This window comes from Staurois parvus, unplaced genomic scaffold (assembly GCF_062004578.1).
Source record: "Staurois parvus isolate SC_StPar_1 unplaced genomic scaffold, SC_StPar_1.0 ptg001683l, whole genome shotgun sequence".
NCBI classification, from domain to species: Eukaryota; Metazoa; Chordata; class Amphibia; order Anura; family Ranidae; genus Staurois; species Staurois parvus.
Genome location: NW_028319479.1, coordinates 30911 through 51482, shown reverse-complemented (window position 1 = coordinate 51482; position 20572 = coordinate 30911). Strand labels below are relative to the sequence as shown.

Genomic DNA, 20572 nt, shown 5'->3' with positions numbered 1-20572 from the left:
CCAAGACCAGGAGAAGGTAAATCTCGCACAGTAGACATTTGACAGGATGGATCACATGGGACATAGAGAAGCACCCCAGGCAGGTGAGCGTGTTGTGTGTACTCTGGAGGGGGGCAGTAAAACCATAAAGCCCTGACGGTTCTATATAGAAGTCGTCTTCCTGGGATCTCTATACCTCTTGGTGAGGATGCCGGAGCATGTTGCTCTACAGAGAGACCCTGAGTGGCAGCAGCTTTGGAAGTTATATTTCTGAGTCGCCCTCTAGTGGCTGAAGGTTGTCAATGTATTTCTCTTTTCTTTTTTCCCCGCAGATCTGGAGAGCTTCTACCTGCAGAGCCGACTGCTGAGCTACGCCCACGGGGCCTGCGGCTCGGATCTGGGGGGCAGCCTGCCCGGCCTCTCCTATTCCTCCGCCGTGTCCTTGGCTGCCACTTCCCAGCAGCTGCTGCCCATGGATAGATGGGACGTGTCGGAGCCCCCCTCTGCCTTCCAGTGCCCCCCGGTGGACGGTGGCAGAAGCAGCAGCTCGGACAACTCCAAAGCGCCGGCGACGGCGGAGGGGGAGGTCCCCCCTGAAACCTGCAAACCCCGGCTCAACCAATCGCTCCACTACGTGGACAGCAGCTCGCTGTCGGAGGACGAGGTCTTCTACAACTGACTGCACTGCTGGGAGGCCGGCATTCTGTGGCTGACGAATGAGCCCCTTTCCTGGTGTTTTTCAGGTGCTCCTCGGGGGAGGGACTACGTGGACTCCAGCCTTTCCTCCTGGGACTCATTAAAGAAGTAGAGAGGGAAGCCTACCAATCTCCGAATTCCCAGCTGGGGGAGGCTGCTGCCTCTAGAGGCGAGGAGGCTGAGACTGCTGCGGAGCATTTTGGGACCCGGTGGGGGGAGGGGGGAGCCACTGGACTTGCAGCAGCTGAGCGGGACGGGACCCCCACACATCAGCAATATGTCTGTCACTTCGGAGGGCCCGGCCTTCTCTGCTGAAGGAGGCTCCGACCCAAAGCCTTACTTTACTTCAATGGCCAGTCCACCCCGAACCGCCATTTCAGTTTTATGTGGATGCCGGTGGTCGGCTTCTCTGACTTCCAGGGGAGTGTTCCCACCTTCCACGGCCATTACACAAAAGAATGCAGCAGAGGGAGTGAGACTTCTGTGCTTAGTAATGGCTGCTGGGGGGGAGGGGCTGGGACAATGAGTCGGCTCCACACATAACTGAAATGCAGGCTGAGGTGGAGTCGGCCCGTACCTTGTGCTTTCATGTACGTTTGTTGGCGCTGGCGTTCCGTGAGGTCATGTCGCTGTATTGATTCCAGTGATTGGCAATTCTGTGTCCCATCTACTGTGCGAATATATCGATCGATCACCAGCTTTGTGGCGTCTTTCCTGGGAGAGAGAGAGAGGGCGCTGAGGGGCGAGGGAGGAGAGCGATGGCACTGAGTGGGCGAGGGAGGAGAGCGAGGGCGCTGAGGGGCGAGGGAGGAGAACGATGGCGTTGAGGGGCGAGGGAGGAGAACGATGGCACTGAGGGGCGAGGGAGGAGAGCGATGGCGCTGAGGGGCGAGGGAGGAGAGCGAGGGCGCTGAGGGGCGAGGGAGGAGAACGATGGCACTGAGGGGCGAGGGAGGAGAGCGATGGTGCTGAGTGGACGAGGGAGGAGAGCGATGGCGCTGAGTGGACGAGGGAGGAGAGCGATGGCGTTGAGGGGCGAGGGAGGAGAGCAATGGCGCTGAGTGGGCGAGGGAGGAGAGCGATGGCGCTGAGGGGCGAGGGAGGAGAGCGATGGCGCTGAGGGGCGAGGGAGGAGAGCGATGGCGCTGAGTGGGCGAGGGAGGAGAGCGATGGCGCTGAGGGGCGAGGGAGGAGAGCGATGGCGCTGAGGGGCGAGGGAGGAGAGCGATGGCGCTGAGGGGCGAGGGAGGAGAGCGATGGCGCTGAGTGGGCGAGGGAGGAGAGCGAGGGCGCTGAGGGGCGAGGGAGGAGAGCGATGGCGTTGAGGGGCGAGGGAGGAGAGCGATGGCGCTGAGTGGGCGAGGGAGGAGAGCGATGGCGCTGAGGGGCGAGGGAGGAGAGCGATGGCGCTGAGGGGCGAGGGAGGAGAGCGATGGCGCTGAGGGGCGAGGGAGGAGAGCGATGGCGCTGAGTGGGCGAGGGAGGAGAGCGATGGCGCTGAGGGGCGAGGGAGGAGAGCGATGGCGCTGAGGGGCGAGGGAGGAGAGCGATGGCGCTGAGTGGGCGAGGGAGGAGAGCGATGGCGCTGAGGGGCGAGGGAGGAGAGCGATGGCGCTGAGGGGCGAGGGAGGAGAGCGATGGCGCTGAGTGGGCGCCGGGCGCAAATCTCCAACACAGTGTCTGGGTTTATAACAGTTGCAGAGCATTTTAGGGGCCCATTTACATTCTGGGGGCTCATTTACATTTTAGGGGTTCATTTACCTTTTGGGGGCCATTTACATTCTGGGGACCATTCACATTTTAGGGGCCCATTAACATTTTGGGGGCTCATTTACATTTTAGGGGTTCATTTACACTTTAGGGGCCCATTTACATTCTGGGGGCCATTTACATTTTAGGGGGTTTGATTTACATTTTGGGGACCCATTTACATTTTAGGGGCCCATTTACACTTTAGGGACCCATTTACATTCTGGGGGCCATTTACATTTTGGGGGTTCATTTACACTTTAGGGGCCCATTTACATTCTGGGGGCCATTTACATTTTAGGGGTTCATTTACAGTTTGGGGACCAATTTACATTTTAGGGGTCCATTTACATTTTAGGGGCCCATTTACATTTTAGGGGTCCATTTACATTTAGAGGTTCATTTACATTTAGGGGTTCATTTACACTTTAGGGGCCCATTTACATTCTGGGGCCCATTTACATTTTTAGGGGTTAATTTACACTTTAGGGGCCCATTTACATTTTAGAGGTCCATTTATATTCTGGACACCCATTTACATTCTGGGGGCCCATTTACAAAGCGTTATTGGACTGCACTGTTGCTTGGAAAAAATCAGTTTTGCAGGTTCATCAAGCAGCGTGCGTTGAACCCCCCCCTGCCCCCCCCCCCCAGATACGCGGTGACACCCTCGAGAACGTCCTGCCAAGGCGCATTCGCTGCATTTGTTCCGTCAGTTCCGGCGTGTTGCGGTAATGGGCAGGAAAATGCGCCTTTTACTGCAAAAGTCTGAACGGGCCGTTGGAACAGAAGCAGGCGTATCGCAGGGGCCCCGGCGCCGAGACGCGTCACGAACTGACAGACGGGTGTCACCTGCAGCAACTCATCACCTCCTCAGAATATAATAGTGCCGGCAGGCTCCCAGTGAAAGTCCACGGAGCTCTACTGACACCTGCTGGCCCACATAATAAATGGAGAAGACCAAAAAAACTGATTCATTTTATTAAATTGTATAAATATAGAAAAAAAAACCCAAATCTGCGTCCAGCGATCATCAGAGGGAACATCAGACGGCCGATTCCATATATAACGGAAGATTCATTGGAAGGATCTCACAGAGGGGGCGCAACATGTCAGTGATCAGGTCGTGTATGCAGGGCTGGGACAAGGGGTGGGCAGGAGGGGCGGCCGCCCCGGGCACAATGGTGTACTGTAGGGGGCGCCTTCCTTCTGTTACAAGGCTGACAGGAGTGACTTTGACAAGTGATGACTTCTGGGCGTAGACTCTCCCTCACCTTGCAAATGCTGAACGGGGGAGGGGCGAGGGGGGGGGCGCAGTCTGTCCTGGGCGCTGGATGACCTTGTCCCGGCACTGGCTGTATCTACTTTCTACAGATGAGAATTCCCCCCCCTTGACCCAAACCTCTATAAACTGACTCTGGGTTGCAGTCTCACCCCTCTTGCTGCAAATATACGTTGGGGAAATCTGGCTCCCGCCCCTTGTAGGGGTTTTTGGGGCACTTTGTCCCGAGTGAAGAATGAATCCAAGGGCCGGCATGGAGGCGGTACATACGGGGTTAAGCCTGGGGGCGGTACCATGATGGAGGGATTGGAGTGTATAAAATGTATCAACATTCAGTGACATTTGAGGATTCCACAGACAATATAAAGCAAAGAGTCCTCCTCCGGCCATCAGATGGCGCCATTACTTGGGGTTGGCGAGATCCTCGATGGCTTTTCCCATCTGAAATGGAAAATCACATTATAAAGTTAGACCCCCTTGTCAGGTTTTATTATTATTTACCCCCATGCTATCCCCCCCGTGAATAAACAGAAGAGGGCGCCACCATCAAAGTGTAGATTAGCCACCATAGATGGCTGCAGCCCCTCAAATCCAGGTCTTGCATGACCCTAATGCACTTACTGTGAATAAACAGAAGAGGGCGCCACCATCAAAGTGTAGATTAGCCACCATAGATGGCTGCAGCCCCTCAGATTCGGGTCTTGCGTGACCCTAATGCACTTACTGTGAATAAACAGAAGAGGGCGCCACCATCAAAGTGTAGATTAGCCACCATAGATGGCTGCAGCCCCTCAGATCCGGGTCTTGCGTGACCCTAATGCACTTACTGGGAATAAACAGAAGAGGGCGCCACCATCAAAGTGTAGACTAGTCACCATAGATGGCTGCAGCCCCTCAGATCCGGGTCTAGCGTGACCCTAATGCACTTATTGTGAACAGAAGAGGGCGCCACCATCAAAGTGTAGATTAGTCACCATAGATGGCTGCAGCCCCTCAGATCCAGGTCTAGCGTGACCCTAATGCACTTACTGGGAATAAACAGAAGAGGGCGCCACCATCAAAGTGTAGACTAGTCACCATAGATGGCTGCAGCCCCTCAGATCCGGGTCTAGCGTGACCCTAATGCACTTATTGTGAACAGAAGAGGGCGCCACCATCAAAGTGTAGATTAGTCACCATAGATGGCTGCAGCCCCTCAGATCCAGGTCTAGCGTGACCCTAATGCACTTACTGGGAATAAACAGAAGAGGGCGCCACCATCAAAGTGTAGACTAGTCACCATAGATGGCTGCAGCCCCTCAGATCTGGGTCTAGCGTGACCCTAATGCACTTACTGGGAATAAACAGAAGAGGGCGCCACCATCAAAGTGTAGACTAGTCACCATAGATGGCTGCAGCCCCTCAGATCCGGGTCTAGCGTGACCCTAATGCACTTACTGGGAATAAACAGAAGAGGGCGCCACCATCAAAGTGTAGATTAGTCACCATAGATGGCTGCAGCCCCTCAAATCCAGGCTGTGCATGACCCTAATGCACTTTTTGTGAATAAACAGAAGAGGGCGCCACCATCTCCAGCCTACACTTTGATAGTGGCGCCCTCTTCCATTCATTGGGTGAGAGAATGAGGATGATTGGGGCGACTTACCTCCTTCCGGGTGACGCAGCCGACGACTTTGCCGAATTCGGTGACAAAAGCATGCTGGAGGCTGAGCAGCTCGAATAGGTGATGGGCCTGCAGGGGATGGGGGAGACATGTTACAGGCTGGACACAGAAGAAATTTCCAGCGTGCTGGACATAGCGGCGCTCTTACCTCATGCAGGGAAGTCCAGGAGGAGAGCTGGAAAGTGACCGGATCAATGACGCATCCCTCTCCCAGCGTGCCAGCGCAGGAAACCTGAAAATGGAGGAGCGCCTGTCAGCAGAACATTGCAGGAGAGCCCCCCGGGGGGCGCTGTACCTTCCGCAGCCCGAATCTCTCCATCGCCGCCCATAATAAAAACATTCTGATTGTTCTCTGTGACCCTTCAGCCGCTGCACATTGATTTCCGGGGCCCTTTCCACGCTGGCGCGCTTGGCAGAAATGCGGATCACGATTTCCACGCGTGTCGGATGCGTTTTCCATTCATTTCCATGGGGAGGCGTGTTGTTGGTGATGCAGCACAAACGCAGCCTGCGGGACTCTTCACGCTCATCAGGTTTTGATGCGATTTTGGGGTTTAAAAGAGCAGAAAAATGCATGAAAAATGCGTCCCTATAAATCCCCTGGAACTCTTCACACCATTGCGCTGCGTTTTAAAAAGTCCCGCATGCTTCATTTTTGGCACATGTTTAAAATATGCACCAAAAACGCATCTCCCCGTGCATTTTTTTGAGTCACATGTTACAGGTTCACAGATGCATGCTGGGAGCCAGGAATCCAGTAAACACACCAAGATGCAGTAAAACGCATATGCATTTCGGAGTCGCATGTACCAGTTTCACAGATGCATGATGGGAGCCAAGAATCCAGAAAACGCAGTAAATGCAGTAAAACCGCATATGCATTTTTGAGTCGCATGACCCAGGTTAACAGGTGCATGCTGGGAGCCAGGAATCCAGAAAACGCACAAAAATGCAGCAAAAACGCATATCCCCATTGAAACAAACGGAAAACGCATCCGAAACGCATTGAAAACGCATCTGAAACGCATTGAAAACGCATTTGGAAGCCTCTTTAGCCCACCCCGCGGCCCAGCCCGATCGCTCTCAGGATCTGGAGCTGCACCCAGGACTATGTAAAGGACCGTTTCCTCCAGACAGGTTTTTGGATTCCCCATCAGACTTGCCCCGTGCAGATCGCAGGACTGACCGCAGTCGGGCGCCATAGTAGCGATATGGTGGAGATTTTGCAGCAGAGTTAGGTGGATGGTGACACTCACCTTGTGATCTGCGGTTGGTGGCCCCTGCTGGGACTCGTGTGTCTCCAGGAATCGGATCAGCTGAGAGCGTTTCACGGTGCCCGCCAGGACCCGGGACTCTGCGGAGAAGTCACACACAGGGGGCTCATTCTATGCAGTCTATTGTATATATAGTCCTCTCTACACTGAACACGTGAATTCTGTATTCCTATTGGCTTCCTGGGAGGTGCATCGGTGGGGGTCAGTGCAGAGCATGTCCATCAGTGGTGGTCAGTGCAGAGCGTGTCCATCAGTGGTGTTCAGTGCAGAGCGTGTCCATCAGTGGTGGTCAGTGCACAGCGTGTCCATCAGTGGTGGTCAGTGCACAGCGTGTCCATCAGTGGTGGTCAGTGCACAGCGTGTCCATCAGTGGTGGTCAGTGCACAGCGTGTCCATCAGTGGTGGTCAGTGCACAGCGTGTCCATCAGTGGTGGTCAGTGCAGAGCGTGTCCATCAGTGGTGCCAACCTATCTACAGGTCTCACTGTTTAGGCACCAAGTCACATTTCCTGTGGAGGAATCTTCCGGATTCTCGGTGGAGACCGTTCCTTACCCTGGGAAGGCCGACACACTCGTCTACCAGCATTTCCAGGGTGAAGAACGGTCTCCACCGAGTATCCAGGAGAAGTGACTCAGTGCCTGAACCCTCAGAGTGACCCACCTGGAGGTTCATCGGTGGTGGTCAGTGCAAAGCGTGTCCATCAGTGGTGCCAACCTATCTACAGGTCGGATTCCCTCTTTAGGCGCCAAGTCATATTTCCTGTGGAGGAATCTTCTGGATTCTCGGTGGAGACCGTTCCTTACCCTGGGAAGGCCGACACACTTGTCTACCCAGCATTCCCAGAGTGAAGAACGGTCTCCACCGAGAATCCAGGAGACATGACTCAGTGCCTGAACCCTCAGAGTGACCCACCTGGAGGTTCATAGTGCTGATAGTCTTTGTAATGGAGGTCTCCTATTGCATCTCATCCTCATCTGCTCAGCCCTGAGGAAGGGCCCTTCCCCCGGAACATGCTGGATGTGACTGATGCGCTTAACCAATACATGCTTCAAAAAGACCTCCAAGTGATATGAACTTTTTGTACGAGGGGCTCCTCAAATACCCACCCCGGGGTTCCTCAAAGTGAACCGGTCATCAAACCTCGGATAGGAAATGAGCTTCCTAACAGAAGACAATTCAGTTCCATAGAAAACTTCTCTACTCAGCTGCATGCAAAGTCATACCTCCCCCAAAGTGAATTATGGGCTCCTCCCGAATGTCCTTCACATCCAAAGTAAGTGTACACACCCCTTCAATTTACAATGCCCCCCCCCCCCCCCCCGTCCGTCCGTCCAGTTTCTGGTGCAAGAATTCCATAAAAAATGCAGAAATTTGTATTAAGAGCTAGGAATAAGGGGAGGGGGGGGGAGCACATATTCCATGATGTCCAAGAGTTCACCATCTACCCTACAGTGGTCCTCCAAGCACAAGTATGACTGCATACCAGCATGGAGCCTATACACCCCTGACAAAGGTCCTAAATCTCCTAAACCGCAACTATTTTACTTATTGTGCCACCCAAATGGCACCCCAATGCCAGGAAAAAAAAATGGAGGAGGCACATATTCCATGCTATCCAAGAGTTCACCATCTACCCTACAGTGGTCCTCCAAGCCCAAGTATGACTGCATACCAACATGGAGCCTATACACCCCTGAAAAATGTTCTAAATCTCCTATACCGCCACTTTGTTACTTATTGTGCCACCCAAATGGCACCCCAATGCCACGAAAACAAAATGGAGGCGTTGGAAGAGGAGGCACATGCTGTCCATGCTGTCCAAGAGTCCGCCATGCACTCTACAGTGGTCCTCCATCCTGCAGTATACCTGTATACCAACACGCCTGACAAATGCATGATATCCTAAACCTTGAATCCTTTACTTATTGTGCCACCCAAATGGCACCCCAATGCCAGGAAAATGGGGAAGAGGAGGGGGGAGAACACTTTCCATGCTGACCAAGAGTCCACCATCCACCCTACAGTGGTCCTCCACCCTCCAGTCTATCTGTATACCAACCTGGAGCTTACACACCCCTGACAAATGTAGCATATCCTAAACACGAAGTCCCTTACTTATTGTGCCACCCAAATGTACACTTACCTGTGTTGTCCACCACTGGATACTCCAAGTAGTCAGATGACGTTACGACCTGAAGAACATCTTCAAAGCTTGCGTCCTTAGCCAAGACCTCGAGGTCTGTCTTCATGAACTCCTGGGTGTTCACCTTGTAGGAGCTGGAGGAGCGTCACAAACATCGTAATACAGGAGAGGACACAAGGGTTACCTGGACACACGGGTTAACCAACATGACCCAAACACAGGACATGGACCTTTCATTACATGTAAGTCAATATCCCAGCAGGGAGGTAATTATCCCTCTACTGACTTAAACAGCTATAACCAGGGCTTTATTTCTCAGAGAATAGGTGCAGGAACTCCCCCTTCTGAGTCACTTCTTGTCTCTGCCCCCTACCCACCTCCGAGCATCATCCCTTGGTTCCACCTCCTACCCACCTCCGAGCTTTGTCCCTTGGTTCCACCCCCTATCAACCACTGAGCATCGTCCCTTGGTTCCACCCCTACCCACCTCCGAGCATCGTCCCTTGCTTCCACCCCTACTCACCTCCAAGCATCGTCCCTTGGTTCCACCCCCTACCCACCTCCGAGCATCGTCCCTTGGTTCCACCCCCTACCCACCTCCGAGCATCATCCTTTGGTTCCATCCCTACTCACCTCCGAGCATCGTCCCTTGGTTCCACCCCCTACCCACCTCCGAGCATCATCCTTTGGTTCCACCCCTACTCACCTCCGAACATCATCCCTTGGTTCTACCCCCTACCCACCTCCGAGCATCGTCCCTTGGTTCCACCCCTACTCACCTCCGAGCATCATCCCTTAGTTCCACCCCTACCCCCCTCCGAGCATCATCCTTTGGTTCCATCCCTACCCACCTCCGAGCATCATCCTTTGGTTCCATCCCTACCCACCTCCGAGCATCATCCTTTGGTTCCATCCCTACCCACCTCCGAGCATCATCCTTTGGTTCCATCCCTACCCACCTCCGAGCATCATCCTTTGGTTCCATCCCTACCCACCTCCGAGCATCATCCTTTGGTTCCATCCCTACCCACCTCCGAGCATCATCCTTTGGTTCCATCCCTACCCACCTCCGAGCATCATCCCTTGGTTCCACCCCTACCCACCTCTGAGCATTGTCCCTCGGTTCCCCCTCCTACCCACCTCCCATACAGCTCCTTTTAGAATAAACAGAGCAGAGTATTATTTTGTGTTGCTAAGCAATTTGTTAATGATAACAAGAAAAGCAGTAAAATAGATTCCCCGCAGCCACCAACAATAGACCCCCCAGCAACAATAGATTCCTGCAGCAACAATGGACCCCCACAACATAATACCATCCTAGCAACAGTAGATCCCCAGCAACAACAACAGATCTCCCAGTGGTCAGCATCAATAGACTCTCCAGGAGGCAGCAATAAGAGACCCCAACCCTTAACAGTAGATCCCTTCCAGAAACAATTGCCCCCCGCAACAATAAATCCCCCCCATAAGCAACAACAGACCTCCCCAAGCAGCAGAAGACCGCCATGCAGAACAAAATCCCCTCCAGTAACAATAGATCCCCTAGAAGCCAGTGTCAATAGACCTTCCAATACACCCCAGCACCCCTCGCCATTACATATTCAGTGCTGCAGGTTCCCCCAGCGTTCCCCCCACATTCCCCCCAGCGTTCCCCCCACATTTCCCCCCGCGTTCCCCCCATGTTCCCCCCCTCATACCCCCCACATTCCCCCCCGAATTATACCACGTGCAAGGATATTTACGGGGGTCAGTCCACCTAATGCTGACATTTCATGCTTTCTTGGCTGCTGGAGAGTCAGACCACGTACCGGGCTCTAATCTCTATGCTGAGGTCCTCGGTCTGCACCAGGGGTGGGCTGACCATTTGAGCACTCTAGCACTGCCCGAGGGCCCGGGGTCAGTAGGGGGCCCCATGAGATGCCCCTGGTACCTTTCAATGGCTTTTTCATGGGCTTTTTTGGGTGTGGGCGAGAACACAGGGGCCCCATGATCCCCTATTGCCTGGGGGCCCCATGAGTTGTCAGTCCGCCCCTGGTCTGCACACTTCATAATCATAGATGCCAACTGGCTGGAATCTGCCAGGGACACTCCCACATCCTGGTTTTCTGTCCCACCAGTGCTGTGTCCTGGGCTGTGTCCCCGAATCCCACAATCAACCTTTTCTTCTGAGGGGATCGGGACTGCAAGTCAGGGGTCCCCCCAATTTAGATGTGCGGGTTTTGGACAGGATGGACCTGTGATGGGAGGTCCCCAGAGGAGCAACCTGTAAAGTGGGCATGATGTGGGCACATCCAAATAAAACGCTGACCAAGGGCGGGGTCACCAGTGTCCCGGGATCCGGGGCCATAATATTGGTAAGGGGGCATTGTAAGGGCGCTAACCCTCCCTGCCGGAATATATAGATACAGATAGATACACTGTATATTTATATATATAATATGGAGAATGAGAAACAGAAACGCCAAAGTGGGCGGGAACAGAGCCAGATCTATGGCAGACGCCAGGAGTGACTCCGCCCACACTGGGTAACCCTGATGGTTCTTGCTGAGTGTCCTGTAGATGGCGCTCACTTTATCTGGCGGCTCCGGATCCGGGGAAGGTACGGAAGTTTCTTCACAATAATGGTTCCATCATAGAAGGACGGCTGGAACTTCTGGGAGATGGCGTTGGCGACCAGAACCGACAGAATCACCGGGAGGATGTGTGCGATCTGACCCGTGGCTTCCAACGCCAGCAGAGCCGTAGACAGGCTGTGGGTCACCGCCCCCGAGTAGGCCGCCGCTCCTGGAGAGAGATGGAAAGTCCACGCTCAGATACCTGAACATTACTACCCACTGAGCCATGGGTCCTATAAAGATTACTACCCACTGAGCCATGGGTTCCATAAACATTACTACCCACTGTGCCATGGGCCCCATAAACATTACTACCCACTGAGCCATGGGTTCCATAAACATTACTACCCACTGAGCCATGGGTGCCATAAACATTACTACCCACTGAGCCATGGGTGCCATAAACATTACTACCCACTGAGCCATGGGCTCCATAAACATTACTACCCACTGAGCCATGGGTGCCATAAACATTACTACCCACTGAGCCATGGGTGCCATAAACATTACTACCCACTGAGCCATGGGTGCCATAAACATTACTACCCACTGTGCAAAGGGTTCCATAAACATTACTACCCACTGTGCCATGGGTCCTATAAAGATTACTACCCACTGTGCCATGGGCTCCATAAACATTACTACCCACTGTGCCATGGGTCCTATAAAGATTACTACCCACTGTGATATGGGCTCCATAAACATTACTACCCACTGTGCCATGGGTCCCATAAAGATTACTACCCACTGTGCCATGGGTTCCATAAACATTACTACCCACTGTGCCATGGGTCCTATAAAGATTACTACCCACTGAGCCATGGGTCCTATAAAGATTACTACCCACTGAGCCTTGGGTCCTATAAAGATTACTACCCACTGTGCCATGGGCTCCATAAACATTACTACCCACTGTGCCCTGGGTCCCATTAACATTACTAACCACTGTGCCATGGGTCCTATAAAGATTACTACTCACTGTGCCAAGGGTGCCATAAACATTACTACCCACTGTGCTGAGAGTCCCATAAACATTACTACCCACTGTGCTGAGAGTCCCATAAACATTACTACCCACTGTGCCATGGGTCCTATAAACATTACTACCCACTGTGCCAAGGGTCCCATAAACATTACTACCCACTGTGCCAAGGGTGCCATAAACATTACTACCCACTGAGTCAAGGGTGCAATAAACATTACTACCCACTGTGCTGAGAGTCCCATAAACATTACTACCCACTGTGCCATGCTCTATGGAGCCATGCTATTCATAGGGGGTGTTGGTGTGACGTTCATGCAGACCGAGGTGCAACAGCCATTCTCATATTTTATACTGCAGTTCATAGTTCAGCCATGAGGTGGCAGCGTTGATGTTTAATGCTTGGGTAGTGAATTGCTCCCTCTGTCTAGGGGAACTACATGGTTATGATGTCATTTCCTGTCAGCCACTCCAGCGTCGTAATTCCCACCAGCTACTGATCCTCTCACCTGCCAGCGCGTATCCCCCGGGGATGATGGGATTGGCCACTCCGTCTGACGTGATGCCTCCCGGGAAAATGTACGAGACGGTTTCTCCCACCAAGCGCCCGATAGCGGCCCCTGCGGACGATACCAATGTCACTATCTGATGGGATCAATGCCTGTGATTGGCGATTAATACATTTTCCGGTCAGTAGGACACGCCCCCTAGGGTGGACACACAGCTCACCATATATGAAGACCGGCATGAAGTACCCGGCGGGCATGGGCAGGGTGGTCGCCAACGTGAACATCCAAAACTGGAAGAGAGGAGAGAATGAAACCGAGGAATTGTGATGTCATGATGATGTCATAGGGTGGGATCTCTCTGTATAACCAGAGGCCGCCCTGTCCTCCTTGTAGAAGAGTCCGACTCCATGTTGTATGGATTTCCATGGCCTCCTTCTACAATTCATAGCGATGTTTCGAATGCAGCGAAGGTGACATCCACCAAACATTCTCCACAAGTGAACCCTCCAGGTCTGGGGGTTTTACATGGCACAGATTGATTCTCCACCAGAGAATGTTTGGTGAAAGTCACATTCACAGCTTTATAAATATTCCCCTCTATATAAAGGCTGATAGGACAACCCAACCCTGAACCTGTCTACAGGACAACCCCACCCTGAACCTGTCTACAGGACCACCCGACCCTGAACCTGTCTACAGGACAACCCAACCCTGAACCTGTCTACAGGACCACCTGACCCTGAACCTGTCTACAGGACCACCCGACCCTGAACCTGTCTACAGGACAACCCGACCCTGAACCTTTCTACAGGACAACCCGACCCTGAACCTGTCTACAGGACAACCCCACCCTGAACCTGTCTACAGGACCACCCGACCCTGAACCTGTCTACAGGACAACCCAACCCTGAACCTGTCTACAGGACCACCCGACCCTGAACCTGTCTACAGGACCACCCGACCCTGAACCTGTCTACAGGACCACCCGACCCTGAACCTGTCTACAGGACCACCCGACCCTGAACCTGTCTACAGGACAACCCGACCCTGAACCTGTCTACAGGACAACCCGACCCTGAACCTGTCTACAGGACAACCCGACCCTGAACCTGTCTACAAGACCACCCGACCCTGAACCTGTCTACAAGACCACCCGACCCTGAACCTGTCTACAAGACCACCCGACCCTGAACCTGTCTACAAGACCACCTGACCCTGAACCTGTCTACAAGACCACCCGACCCTGAACCTGTCTACAAGACCACCCGACCCTGAACCTGTCTACAAGACCACCTGACACTGAACCTGTCTACAGGACAGCCCGACCCTGAACCTGTCTACAGGACAACCTGACCCTGAACCTGTCTACAGGACAACCTGACCCTGAACCTGTCTACAGGACAACCCGACCCTGAAACTCTGTCTACAGGACAACCCGACCCTGAACCTGTCTACAGGACAACCTGACCCTGAACCTGTCCACAGGACAACCCGACCCTGAACCTGTCTACAGGACCACCCGACCCTGAACCTGTCTACAGGACCACCCGACCCTGAACCTGTCTACAGGACAACCCGACCCTGAACCTGTCTACAGGACAACCCGACCCTGAACCTGTCTACAGGACAACCCGACCCTGAACCTGTCTACAGGACAACCCGACCCTGAACCTGTCTACAGGACAACCCGACCCTGAACCTGTCTACAAGACCACCTGACCCTGAACCTGTCTACAAGACCACCTGACCCTGAACCTGTCTACAAGACCACCCGACCCTGAACCTGTCTACAAGACCACCTGACCCTGAACCTATCTACAAGACCACCCGACCCTGAATCTCTCCACAGGACAACCCGACCCTGAACTTGTCTACAGGACAACCCGACCCTGAACCTGCCTACAGGACAAACCGACCCTGAACCTGCCTACAGGACAAACCGACCCTGAACCTGTCCACAGGACAACCCGACCCTGAACCTGTCTACAGGACAACCCGACCCTGAACCTGTCTACAGGACAACCCGACCCTGAACCTGTCTACAAGACCACCTGACCCTGAACCTGTCTACAAGACCACCTGACCCTGAACCTGTCTACAAGACCACCCGACCCTGAACCTGTCTACAAGACCACCTGACCCTGAACCTATCTACAAGACCACCCGACCCTGAATCTCTCCACAGGACAACCCGACCCTGAACTTGTCTACAGGACAACCCGACCCTGAACCTGCCTACAGGACAAACCGACCCTGAACCTGCCTACAGGACAAACCGACCCTGAACCTGTCCACAGGACAACCCGACCCTGAACCTGCGAAGGTGACATCCACCAAACATTCTCCACAAGTGAACCCTCCAGGTCTGGGGGTTTTACATGGCACAGATTGATTCTCCAGCAGAGAATGTTTGGTGAAAGTCACATTCACGGCTTTATAATATTCCCCTCTATATAAAGGCTGATAGAGTCACATTGTATCTACAGAGCTTTGATGGACTATGAACCAACTGGATCAGCCGGTTCCACCTCACACCAGGTCACCCATTGCTGAACGTGGTCTGCGCCCCTGAAGGTGGATGTGTTCCAGGAACATACAACAATTCAGACACACAGCCACCGGGGGGCGCCGCTTGTAATGCGAAGTCTCAGAATTCATTTATAGGCGGAGGACTGTACCTGAACAGTGAACAGATCAGATCATTGTGTCCCTTACCTTCATGACGATGAAGAATGCCAGCGTACCGAAGATGGTGAATTGGGGGTCCGCCCACTCCAGCCACAGGTTGTTGGGGTCAACTCCCACGGGCCGCTCCGCAGAGGCATTCTGGGAAAGCGTCCACCATGTGCGGTGGTCGAAGAGCGAGACGAGGAGTTCCTTCATAGTCAGCTGGAGGACAAGAAGAAGAAACTCAGCAGACCAACAAGAATGTCTAATTCCCACCTCCTAGTATTGGTGGACAATCCATCCAATCTATATCTTATGTCTATGGGAGCGTCTACAGGACACCCGACCCTGAACCTGTCTACAAGACCACCTGACCCTGAACCTGTCTACAGGACAGCCCGACCCTGAACCTGTCTACAAGACCACCCGACCCTGAACCTGTCTACAAGACCACCCGACCCTGAACCTGTCTACAGGACAGCCCGACCCTGAACCTGTCTACAAGACCACCTGACCCTGAACCTGTCTACAGGACAGCCCGACCCTGAACCTGTCTACAAGACCACCTGACCCTGAACCTGTCTACAGGACAGCCCGACCCTGAACCTGTCTACAAGACCACCCGACCCTGAACCTGTCTACAAGACCACCCGACCCTGAACCTGTCTACAAGACCACCTGACCCTGAACCTGTCTACAGGACAGCCCGACCCTGAACCTGTCTACAGGACAACCTGACCCTGAACCTGTCTACAAGACCACCCGACCCTGAACCTGTCTACAGGACAACCTGACCCTGAACCTGTCTACAAGACCACCCGACCCTGAACCTGTCTACAAGACCATCTGACCCTGAACCTGTCTACAGGACAGCCCGACCCTGAACCTGTCTACAAGACCATCTGACCCTGAACCTGTCTACAGGACAGCCCGACCCTGAACCTGTCTACAGGACAACCTGACCCTGAACCTGTCTACAGGACAACCTGACCCTGAACCTGTCTACAGGACAACCCGACCCTGAAACTCTGTCTACAGGACAACCCGACCCTGAACCTGTCCACAGGACAACCCTACCCTGAACCTCTCCACAGGACAACCCGACCCTGAACCTCTCCATAGGACAACCTGACCCAGAACCTGTCCACAGGACAATCCGACCCTGAACCTAACCCAGAACCTGTCCACAGGACAACCCGACCCTGAACCTGTCCACAGGACAACCCGACCCTGAACCTGTCCACAGGACAACCTGACCCTGAACCTATCCATAGGACAACCCAACCCTGAACCTGACCCTGAACCTGTCCACAGGACAACCTGACCCTGAACCTGTCTACAGGACAACCCGACCCTGAACCTGTCCACAGGACAACCTGACCCTGAACTCACCCGGGAGGCCAGGAACCGCCCCAAGAAGTCCGGGAATGTGATGGTGGATATCAGTATGGCCACCAAGGCTGAATACATGGGTTTCCTGGGGAGAGAAGCTCAGATATATCATTAGATCTCCATGAAAATGGCTGAATAACCAGAATGTACATCTAGAAAGAAATTCACCTGCCAACGGATCTGTATGCATTTCCATGCGGTCCTGAGATTTACACTGCTCTGCCATACACCATATCTAGCCCAGTGACCCGTTCTCTACTAAAGCTGAGCAATACAGCTAGGTGACCTCTCCACCCAACAGCAGACAAACGAGCCCATCCCTCTGCTCTCTCACCCTACCAGCATGATCCTCAGCATACAGCACACCTGATTGGCTCCCAGACTAAGTGCTGCTGCCAAATTCAGGCATTTAAAGGCATAGTTCACCTTTACCAGAGATCTGCAGGTCAGGGGCATCTGTAGATACAAACAAACTGTGCAGCTTTGAACAAAGTTAAATAATGCCCCTGCTATAGGTGTACCTCCTGAAGCCTGGCGGAAAAACTCCCAGAGATGACATCATCCCATCCTGCCTTGTTGCTAGGATGTTGCTAAGACGCTCCCAGCTTGTTGCTAGGATGTTGCTAAGACGCTCCCAGCTTGTTGCTAGGATGTTGCTAAGACGCTCCCATCCGTTACTGCTCACCCCCACCAGCACAGGAGTGAGCTCTCAAACACTGAGCTCGGATCTACCGCAACAGGGGAGAGAAAGAGCATGCGGGGGGGTCTGAATCAGAGATGGGGGTGGGGTGGGGGGGTAAGCAGTAACAGCTGGGAGTGTCTTAGCAACATCCTAGCAACAAGGCAGGATGGGATGATGTCATCTCTGGGAGTTTTTCAGCCAGGCTTCCGAGGGGACGTTAATGGCCTCCATGTTTCTTTTGATGGATATATTGGTGTCCGGAGTTCAGTTCTGTCACAAAGACTCCCACATCCACATGGGACTCCCCAATTGCTGGTGAACTACAAGTACAAGCATGGCCTGCACAGGCAGATGTATGAGGCTCTATGAGATCGAAGGATCTGCACAGACATGTGACTGGAAGATGAAAGCACAAGGCCAGACGTGTGCTGGCCCCCGAAGCTGTGCTGCCCTAGGCCGTCGCCTGTCTTGCCTTCCCATTGGTCGGGGCTGATCTCAGGATTGGAAGATAAAACCGGCACTCACTCCGACGCCAACAGCCTGGAGGTGATGGGACTCCGCCTGACGTAGCCGAGGAGCCAGCGCTGGCAGAAGAGATAGGCGCAGCTCACCGTCCCACAGATCACCCTGTATACGACAAGAAACATTTTCAGAAAGCTATGTACAGCACCCTGCCGGCCATGATCTGCCTGCATTGCATAGAGAAGCACAGAGACCAAGTGATGACATCGCTAGGACTAGAATAAGTATTATTTCACAGTTCCCAGATCCACCCTCCTGCTGCCGCCATTACAAGACCTATTGATGGCCTCACCCTACTCAATGGATTGGCCTCATTTCTAAAGGTTCTAATATTGATGATGACTTTCATTGAGAATTATCAGGCAACACAGACAGTTCTTATTTCAGATAATTCGATCAATGATATCCATTAGGATCTATACATATGGATGAATTATTTGACCCTGTGGGTTACAGAGGCGCTCCGTGCCATCGTGGGCCTCCCAATCTTCATGGACCTGCAGCCTTTTCCTGCCACATGATCCAACCTCCCGGCCGTCTGACCTAATCCACCGATTCATAGAATGCGGGATGGTGTCAGCGGGGCTCCGGCGCTGACATCACACACAGACATTCCTGCATTCACACATCAGACGTGCCGGCCACACTCACCCCAGAATCATGAAGAAGAACATCTCCGGGAGGTCAAAGGGAAACGAGATCCTGAAGCTGGTCTTGAAGATGGCCAGAATTGTCTCTGCAGGGGACACCAGGGGTTCATTTATGTGTCTGACCATTTATAATGGCTGTTTCCTCTCCGTGTATTCTCATACCGACAACCCGTGATCCGTATACTCCACCATGCTGCTCTACTACCAACCCATGGCCTGTACCCTCTACACCACCATACTGCTCTACTACCAACCCATGGCCTGTACCCTCTACACCACCATAGTGCTCTACTACCAACCCATGTCCTGTACCCTCTACACCACCATAGTGCTCTACTACCAACCCATGGCCTGTACCCTCTACTCCACCATACTGCTCTACTACCAACCCATGGCCTGTACCCTCTACTCCACCAACTGCTCTACTACCAACCCATGTCCTGTACCCTCTACACCGCCATAGTACTCTACTACCAACCCATGGCCTGTACCCTCTACACCACCATAGTGCTCTACTACCAACCCATGGCCTGTACCCTCTACTCCACCATACTGCTCTACTACCAACCCATGGCCTGTACCCTCTACTCCACCATAGTGCTCTACCACCAACCCATGGCCTGTACCCTCTACTCCACCATAGTGCTCTACTACCAACCCATGTCCTGTACCCTCTACACCACCATAGTGCTCTACTACCAACCCATGGCCTGTACCCTCTACACCGCCTCTGCACTCTAACACCAACCAACCCATATCCTGTACTCTCTACACCACCATAGTGCTCTACTACCAACCCATGTCCTGTACCCTCTACACCGCCATAGTGCTCTACTACCAACCCATGTCCTGTACCCTCTACACCGCCATAGTGCTCTACTACCAACCCATGTCCTGTACCCTCTACACCACCATAGTGCTCTACTACCAACCCATGGCCTGTACCCTCTACACCACCATACTGCTCTACTACCAACCCATGGCCTGTACCCTCTACACCACCATAGTGCTCTACTACCAACCCATGGCCTGTACCCTCTACACCGCCTCTGCACTCTACCACCAACCAACCCATGTCCTGTACTCTCTACACCACCATAGTGCTCTACTACCAACCCATGGCCTGTACCCTCTACACCACCATAGTGCTCTACTACCAACCCATGTCCTGTACCCTCTACACCACCATACTGCTCTACTACCAACCCATGGCCTGTACCCTCTACACCACCATAGTGCTCTACTACCAACCCATGGCCTGTACCCTCTACTCCACCATACTGCTCTACTACCAACCCATGGCCTGTACCCTCTACACCACCATACTGCTCTACTACCAACCCATGGCCTGTACCCTCTACACCACCATAGTGCTCTACTACCAACCCATGTCCTGTACCCTCTACACCACCATACTGCTCTACTACCAACCCATGGCCTGTACCCTCTACACCACCATAGTGCTCTACTACCAACCCATGGCCTGTACCCTCTACTCCACCATACTGCTCTACTACCAACCCATGGCCTGTACCCTCTACTCCACCATACTGCTCTACTACCAACCCATGGCCTGTACCCTCTACTCCACCATACTGCTCTACTACCAACCCATGGCCTGTACCCTCTACACCGCCTCTGCACTCTACCACCAACCAACCCATGTCCTGTACTCTCTACACCACCATAGTGCTCTACTACCAACCCATGGCCTGTACCCTCTACACCACCATAGTGCTCTACTACCAACCCATGTCCTGTACCCTC

At 53.3% G+C, this 20572-nt stretch overlaps 2 protein-coding genes across 4 annotated transcripts in view; one reads left to right on the top strand and one right to left on the bottom strand.

Annotated features, from left to right (window-relative positions):
- The window catches only part of LOC149434765 (protein FAM131C-like), a 44756-nt gene extending 43384 nt beyond the window's left edge, over positions 1 to 1372 (top strand). For both annotated transcript variants that reach the window (XM_089663420.1, XM_089663419.1), the window contains exon 6: positions 312 to 1372. In XM_089663420.1, coding sequence (XP_089519546.1) covers positions 312 to 658 — 347 coding nt within the window. In that variant the 3' untranslated portion in view covers positions 659 to 1372. The remainder of the gene's footprint in view (positions 1 to 311) is intronic.
- A 2017-nt stretch (positions 1373 to 3389) lies between these two features.
- The window catches only part of LOC149434764 (chloride channel protein ClC-Kb-like), a 37363-nt gene continuing 20180 nt past the window's right edge, over positions 3390 to 20572 (bottom strand). For both annotated transcript variants that reach the window (XM_089663417.1, XM_089663418.1), the window contains exons 9-20: positions 18807 to 18891; positions 18159 to 18260; positions 16952 to 17036; positions 15608 to 15781; positions 13113 to 13182; positions 12893 to 13003; positions 11357 to 11570; positions 8787 to 8920; positions 6626 to 6723; positions 5518 to 5601; positions 5352 to 5438; positions 3390 to 4147 (exon numbers count right to left, since the gene is read on the bottom strand). In XM_089663417.1, coding sequence (XP_089519543.1) covers positions 4109 to 4147; positions 5352 to 5438; positions 5518 to 5601; positions 6626 to 6723; positions 8787 to 8920; positions 11357 to 11570; positions 12893 to 13003; positions 13113 to 13182; positions 15608 to 15781; positions 16952 to 17036; positions 18159 to 18260; positions 18807 to 18891 — 1283 coding nt within the window. In that variant the 3' untranslated portion in view covers positions 3390 to 4108. The remainder of the gene's footprint in view (positions 4148 to 5351; positions 5439 to 5517; positions 5602 to 6625; positions 6724 to 8786; positions 8921 to 11356; positions 11571 to 12892; positions 13004 to 13112; positions 13183 to 15607; positions 15782 to 16951; positions 17037 to 18158; positions 18261 to 18806; positions 18892 to 20572) is intronic.